This window comes from Papilio polytes, unplaced genomic scaffold (genome assembly GCF_000836215.1).
Source record: "Papilio polytes unplaced genomic scaffold, Ppol_1.0 DF824325.1, whole genome shotgun sequence".
In the NCBI taxonomy this organism is placed as follows: domain Eukaryota; kingdom Metazoa; phylum Arthropoda; class Insecta; order Lepidoptera; family Papilionidae; genus Papilio; species Papilio polytes.
This window is the reverse complement of record NW_013524879.1, coordinates 75,551-83,584: the sequence shown is the minus strand read 5'-3', so window position 1 is coordinate 83,584 and position 8,034 is coordinate 75,551. Positions and strand designations below refer to the sequence as shown.

The window sequence follows — 8,034 nt, the reverse complement described above, 5'->3', positions numbered from 1 at the left end:
TTAGTGTACTGTTTTTTTGAGAATATTTTGTTTTGTTTTTAGTGCATTTTGTTTTGTTTTTAGTGTATTTTGTTTGGAAGTCGGTTTTGTAATAAAAAGCCCTACACTTACGTCACGCTTTAGGCTATATATTTTCACGCAATATAACTTAGGGGGAAAATATTTTGGATAAAAACTATAATGTGGGAAAGAGACCATAAGTTGCTGAACATTAAGGAAGCAAGATTGTCATAGTAAGGTAATTGGTATGTTGACATTTGCAATAAAGTTTTTTATAATTTCATGCGGGTGAAGCCACACGGGTACGACATTCGCACATCAGGTGCGTTCTAACTCAGTGAATGTATTGTAATCACCATTAATTGGCACACAAGATACATTCGACATGGTGTGTGTTTGTGGAGGCTCTAACAAGTATTGCAATATGTTGTAGTTGATAAGGCTTGCGCGGTAAACAGGTCTGTGACCTGGTTACAGCGCGTACTATACGCGTGAGTACAAGTGTTATATGAGGTAAGCTATCGATGCTTGTACAAATACGAAATTGAAGAAATATTATTGAAGATGGAGTGAAATACAGGCTCAGAGTTTTATTGTTTTGTTTTTTTTTGTTAATGTCTATTAGATTATTTGGCTTGCCGTTTGGAATTTTGTATTCCAGCCGATATTCTTAACATGATTCTTGTCTATTTCTTTTACATATATAATTTGTCTATATATATGTTTTTCGACAGTGGAAATAAACCGTAAATAGTTAATTTATTAGTACTAAAATTTCGATATTGTGTTAATTGTTAGCATCGTTAAGTGACTCGCAGGCAGCTAAATGTTCTCGCTAAACAATTAACTTGAAAACTCAATAAATAAGTTGATAGAATTCGAGAATATATTTACGACTATATCACTTAAAAATGTTTTTTTAAATATCATTTATTACAGATATACAAAGCTCCATTTTACTTTATAATATTAGTATGCATGTTAGCTACGTAATCTATGCCCATAAAACACTAGACATTTTTTAAACAAACATAAGTGGTACAACAACAAATGGGTGGGTTTTATTTGTTTAAAGCCTTGTATCATATTCTCGGCCTTTTCATTCCTTATGCAAAAAAGAGAGACAACTCTCGGCAGTGTACAAGACACTGCTACTGACAGAACTGGCTAAAGAATTTAAAACGTTTGTTATGACTTGAAGTAGGTCATTTTACCATAAGATGAATGGCCTCGTAACGTAGTAACGCACCTCGTACTCTCGCGTACACTTTTTTGTGCAACGAAAACAAACCGGTTTTGTACAGCGATTGTCAAACTTTGTAACGATAGCATCAATGGCTCGCAATAGGCTACTATAGCAGAGTATAGCCGAATATAGCCGAATCACAAATCGTTACTACTATCGTAGTACACAAGTGAGAAGTGATTTGAAAGTAATGAACGTTGTTTAAACTCTACTAAATAACAGACTAAGCCGAAGCTGATGATGGGTAGACAGGAATGATTAATGGGAGGCTGTTAATCCAATTTATGGAACGAAATAGTTCGCCTTGATTAAATTATTTGGTACTAGCTGTTGCTCGCGACTTCGCCAGCGTGTAATTAAAAAAAAAAATAGTAAAAACGTTGCTCAGGAACATAGATTTTAAATGGTGTAAAAATTTGATATCGGTCAAGTAGCTTTTGAGTTACATGAATACATACAAAAATACAAATCATTCCTCTTTATAATGTTAGTAGTAAGTATAGATAATAAAGTTTGAGCATCACTTTACGCTTGAATGAATTAGATGAACAGAAAAACATAGTCACGATATTTTGTGAATTGTAACAGTCACGTATAATTCGAAGTGGAAAAAAATTAATCGACTTCTCAGAATTTTTAGTAAAAAAAGATAGATATATAAGTTCTATGGCGAGTCAGATGTATTTAAAAAATTCTGCGTAGTAATAGGAAAGAGGAAAGCGTCGCCTACAAAAAGTGATTCATAACTTATGAAATTGGCGCGATAAAGTAACGATTTCTTGAACTCGGAACTAATGAAATTATAAGAAAACTAGCTGTTGCCCGCGACTTTATCCACGCAATATTAAGATAAAAAAAGTAGTCTATAACATGCCCGTCCATGTCAGCTACCCTTCAGTAAAAGTCCGATCGAAATCGGTCCAACCGTTTCGGAGATTACCCGTAACAAACGCGGCTTACTGTCAGACAGACAAAAACTTTTAAATCGTTATCAATAACACAAATCATCTTTCCGAAATCTTGAATTTTTCTTAGCATATTACAAATAGACACTCCAATTTTATTACATGTATAGATATAAAGGAATAGATATAGATTATGTGCCAATTAATGCTAGACAATTAGTTTAAGTTGCTTATGACCGTGGGCACATTCTAACCTCTATCCATGTTGTTCTATCTCTCTCTTAGATAGAGATATTTGTTGTGGGCTAAATTAACCCACGGTTATATCGATAGAATGCCACGTATTCTCTTTTTACAAATATTTTTTTTATAGTTCAATTCTTTAAATCAGACAAGATAAAGAGATAATGTGGGATTACCTTTGAGTAAAAATAAACCACGTTGACTAATAATAAAATGCGGGAAATACGCTTATCTTAAGAGTTATTCTGTTTTCCTACATATTAGATAGATAGAGATTGAAGCCCTCTAGTAGATAGAATGCATTTTCGGAAAGCAATCTGTGGTTTGGTTATTGAATACGTTTAGTAATTTTTGGATTGAAATTTAGATCCGAGATCACTTAAAAACGATCGAGGATGCGTTATTGAGACCGGTCGTAAGTGTTTAATTATATCCATCAGATAAAAAATGTTCTTTTCATACATTTTTAAACACAAAACCATTTGATAAAACTCTTACTTCAAACTTTTTTTAATTTCCTCATCGCTATGGTGCAATGAATTCGATGACGACTTCAAGGAAATTAAAAAAATATATTTTAAACCTGAATCATCAATCTTATAAAGGTTTTTTTTTCTATATCTTTAACATATCCTTATATGTGTCACAAGCATGGAGTGTTGTAACGCTTTACCTTGTCAACTGTTAACTGTAGTGGTTACCTTGACTCTTAGTACTTTTTAAGCCCGAAGCCATAACGAAAGCCATTTAAAATATACTTTAAACAATACTGGTTTTAGGTAGTAGCGCCTTGGGCAAATATGAAGCCTTCTTTTTTCTTTGGGGGGAGATTAACAAGGACTTCTGGAGTTTATGACGCCCAACCGCGCCCTAAATTAAATTAATGCGATGGACATCTATAGTATAACTTGATTATTCTTTTGCGTTATTCAGTATAATTTGAATTTAAGTTGAGAGTAAAATCTATACTATTATAATAAAGCGTAAACACACACTTCTTTGTTGCCTAAGATCTTAGCAATTATAGCATATTTTTGAATAATTCTTTTTTTAATAAAAAGCCCAACACTTACGTCACGCTTTAGGCTATATATTTACACGCCATTAAACTTTAAATATTAAATATTTTAGATAAAAACCCTAATGTGGGAGAGAGACCATAAGTTGCAGCCAACATCAAGGAAGCAAGACTGTCAAGGTATGTCATGTCATGTCATTGTGACATTTGCTATTGATAATTTGACAAATGTAAACAATAAAATAAAATTTGCACAATTTCATGCGGATGAAGTCGCATGGGAACAGCTAGTAGTTACTAATAATGTACGTAAATTTTGTCATAAGTACATCTATAATCCTCACCTTTTTATAGTGTAAATATGATTCATCTAAATTATTTCAATGTCTTGAATTATCAATACCTAAATACTCGTATAAATTGATCTACGTCTTGTTCACAGTTAGTCATGCGGTAAGGAATCTATTATAATTTGCGTATTTAACAATTAAATAGTTCGTGGTTTTTGTTAATCACGTTTTTATGTAATTGCATACAATTGTATAATTAAATAAAATCACGATATTATATTACGTTAACATTACTTCCTTTATGTTTAATCCAAACGAAGTAAATAAGTCAATAACGTATTGCAAAAATAACTTAGCTTTGTAAAAGCTGTAGATTTTATAAGTATTCTTATTGTTTTTGGGATAGTCAGATGTAATTGATTTTCAATTTGTTAGAATTTCAAGAATAAGACAGCTTCAAGATGATTTTCGCAGGGAAATGAAATAAATTATTTTATAAAAAAATGTTTATTTATTTTCTTTAAAAACGAAATGGCTTAAGACTAGGTACGACTTTTACATAATATCTCTTTTATTTATAAAAATATGTCTTAAATATAATGTATGGTGTGACGCGCGCTTGCTATAAAAATTATATCTTTTGCATGCAAAATATATACATATGTGTACTGTAGGTACATTCTCTTTGGCATGCGGATTGCAAACATTAGCACACGGAACTAAACGATTACAACTTTTACAACTACATTCGACAATCGTTCAGTCCTCAGACACAAACACGGTTAACATACGGACGGAAACTTTCCTCTACTACATTACATAGACGGACCGACATACAGAGACGACATTAAATAACTATATAAATACGCAATGATTGCGACACAACGCGAGAACTACGAACACCTGTCAATAGCACGGCGCTTGAATACACAATAAAAATGACGAAATCCTAAGGCGGGGGCACACTGTTGCGTAAAAATTAACATACATCGATGGTCGATTTGTAAACAAATACCAAACATTTATATTGAACCGTAAGTCGTCGCAATAAAGCCTATAAGTTGGTCGATCGAAGGTCACTAATTTCACATAAGAGACCTTCTTAAGTGGGACACGATCGAAAATCTCAAGTAGCTATCCATGGATTCTTTTAGCACTTCACTAGGCGGTTGCGCAAGCCGCGCGCGCAATGAACACATCACATTAACATAGTGTGGCAGGGAGGGGGGAAGGTCAGTTGACAGATTACGAGATGCAATTGAGTACCATTGTGACTCAAGGCAGGTAATGAATCATGGAATCAGACGAGGAAATTACTGATTAAGCCCAATCTAAGACAGTGTTACAGCCGACCCTAGGCGTGGCCCCCACACAATGCACAGATACACTTTAGAAATCAACAACTTAACCTAAACATTTAAATAAACGCGTATTTAATTGGCCTTTGAATAACTGCATAATGAACTCGCAACTTAATTGATACCTCGGTAATGGCTAGATCACTTAAATGGTAACTAGGGTGACATAAGTAGATGTGACATGTAAATGATCAGGAAAAACCGGGACAAAGATTCCTAAATTCCTTCCCCGAAGGAAACGAAGTTCATCCCTACGTGAGCGGAGCGCCGTGAAAGCGTTCAGTGAAAACTTTTAGTAAAGTCACTACAGGCGTGTCGATGTCGCGTCGTATTCGAGTTACTAACTAAGATGGTACAAATCGGCGGTACAATTAATACTGACTGAGGTCGGCATCAGTGCTAGCACTCCGTCTCACCCTCCTTGCGCTCCGTAATGTAGTGCTCCACCTCCTGCAGCGAGTTGAACAGCTTCCAGGCGAGCACCACACCCGCGATCTCCAGCAGCGAGATTATAAGGGAAGCGCCAGCAACGGACGAGCTAATAATCTTCGTATAAACAGAGGCAACTTTAGCACAACCGAGCCTCTCATTGGCTTCCTTGTCGGTGAATTCGCATGTGGCGCGGTAATAGCTATCCTGGCAGCAGGTGAGCGGTAGGTCGTTCCTCCAACTGCGGTAGTCGCGAGCGTCGTTGGCACCGCAGCAGCGGAGCTTCCTCTCGATGCGCCCGAACGCCTTGAACACGTCCGGATTGGATTGCGAGTTATAGTAGCCATCGTACACCGTGTCCTTTATGAATCTGTCGGTGTCCTCGCCGTCCACAAACACGAAGATGAGCGTGGCTGCGATCACCTGCCCGATCACGATCAGGATGAGGAATATCGCGTAAATTCCCAGCAGTCCTCGGCTCTCCTTGTTGGCGCCGCACCAACCGCACAACGCTATCATCATGACGAACAAGCCCAGAAGGATGAACAGCCATGGTGCTACTTGCGGCCAGTACACTCGGTAATCCAGCAAGTAGTGATTGGTATTCCTCAGGGTCACAAACTCAGTAAGCTGCACGAAGAACCAGATGCCAGTGGCGGCTGTCACCAGCCCGAACAATGCGTATAGTACATTGAGGATGTACAGCACACCCTTGATCAGCTCGTCCTTAGCCATGTTGTCGACCGTCGCCTCCGATAGCAGCCTTCGTAATGAAAAGCGCGCCGCTGACGCAACTAGTTTTATAAAGCGTGCGCGGGCGCCGCTCGGGGATTTGTTTTGCGCGAATTTGAGCTTTATCGTTGACACACTTTCAGAGTCAGCGCGCACACGATTGTAGAAGGTGGACACGATAACCGCCTGCTCTACACGACTAACTTATACGCTATGAGATTTTTGCACTTACACTCTGCCATTACAGTTAATTCATTAACGACTAAATAACTAATTACCATAGCCTAAAGTACAGTTAAATTAACTTTTCAAAGCAAGCATTGCGTGTCTTATTAATACACATTAATTATTTTTACTATTATTATTAATTACAGTCATTTAAGCTCATTATTTGCTGTTACAACATATTTGTGTAATTGATAATTACAATGTCGTAAATCGGATGCTATTTATAAATTAACAATTCTAGAGATTCGCTTTGACATCGATTATTCAATAACCGTGAGAAGTTAGTCGCTTTCTCTCAGTGAGAAGGGAAAAACATTTCATCGGCGGGAATGCATTAAAATCTTAATTCTAAAACTGCAATATTTCTTATCTATTTGGTCACTGATTTAAAAATTACACAAGTGGTCTTTTTTAAAACATCTTCAAGAAGAAGGTCACATTCTTATATTAAGTAGCACTAAAGTGTGTCAATAAATACTTACAAATATTGCAAAATTTGGTCACAGCTGTAACACGCGATTTCCCGCCTTATATCGTCTACGTAACCGTCGATAAAGACTAGATTCGCATGCGTTATAACACGCGCTGGACCAAAGTAACAACCTGTCGTTTTAAAAGGTAAGATGACGTAATTATTACGATCAGCCAATCGCAATCATTGGCGTTTGATCACTCACAAGTAACACATCAGATCTTCACTTAGAGTCTTTACAGTAGAACTTTTTTACTCTCGGATTCATATTGCACGACCATCGGCGGAGGTCTGATCGCTAGGGATTTGTAAAGGCCGACGGCGATAGCTATAGCTATAAGGCCGATGAACGCTATGAATATTGATGCTGCCGACATCACCTTTATAGCGATCCTGGCGTACTGCGCGGCTACCGTGGAACAGCCGTAGCGCTCGTTGGCCAGCTTGTTGGTAAACTCACACTCGATAGTATAGGGGTCAAGGAAGCCGTGGTAGTAGACGTCGCAGCAGGACATCGGGAATTCAGCCTTCCAGTTCTTGTAGTCGCGAGGGCTGTCAGCACCGCAGCAGTGTAGCTTGCGCTCGATGCTGCCAAACGACGCCGCCACCTCGTTGTCCGTCTTCGCCTGGAAGTACACGTCCCACACGGTGTCCTTCACGAAGTCATCCGTAGACTTATTATCGGCGAATACAAGTGATATCACAGCGGCGGTTATCAACAACAACACAACAACAGACATGCTGATTATGTAAACTGCGAGTAGACTACGACTGTTTTTTTTGGCGCCGGAGAATCCGCACGAATTGACACACAACACTATCACACTGACGATTAAGAAGATCCAGGGTATAGCTTGAGGCCAGTACAGTTTGTAGTCGAGGAGGTAGTGGTTGCTGTTTCTCAGGCTGGTGAATTCGTACACTTGGCAGAAGAACCAGATGGATGCCGCGGCTAGTGCTAACGCGAGCACCAGCATGGCACCATTGAGCACGTGCAGCAGCACTCGGAAACCTTCGCCTCGAGCCATGTCGTGTGATAAGATCTGTATGTGTAGCGACCGCACGCGCACGTCCGTCCCGCGCAAGTTTCACAATTGAATGGCGTGCCGGCGC

At 38.3% G+C, this 8,034-nt stretch overlaps 2 protein-coding genes across 2 annotated transcripts; both read right to left on the bottom strand.

Annotated features, from left to right (window-relative positions):
- Positions 1-4,193: 4,193 nt before the first annotated feature.
- LOC106100152 (CD151 antigen-like) lies at positions 4,194-6,445 on the bottom strand. Its single transcript, XM_013278905.1, has one exon. The coding sequence runs from the start codon at positions 6,222-6,224 to the stop codon at positions 5,460-5,462; it is 765 nt and encodes a 254-aa protein (XP_013134359.1). The 5' UTR covers positions 6,225-6,445; the 3' UTR covers positions 4,194-5,459.
- Positions 6,446-6,586: 141 nt separating this feature from the next.
- Positions 6,587-8,034, bottom strand: LOC106100145 (23 kDa integral membrane protein-like). Its single transcript, XM_013278892.1, has one exon. It carries the CDS (start codon positions 7,947-7,949, stop codon positions 7,158-7,160), a length of 792 nt encoding a protein of 263 aa, XP_013134346.1. The 5' UTR covers positions 7,950-8,034; the 3' UTR covers positions 6,587-7,157.

Excerpts from the sequence above, each read along its gene's own strand:
- LOC106100152 (XM_013278905.1), bottom strand. The coding sequence starts at position 6,224 with ATGGCTAAGGACGAGCTGATCAAGGGTGTGCTGTACATCCTCAATGTA.
- LOC106100145 (XM_013278892.1), bottom strand. The coding sequence starts at position 7,949 with ATGGCTCGAGGCGAAGGTTTCCGAGTGCTGCTGCACGTGCTCAATGGT.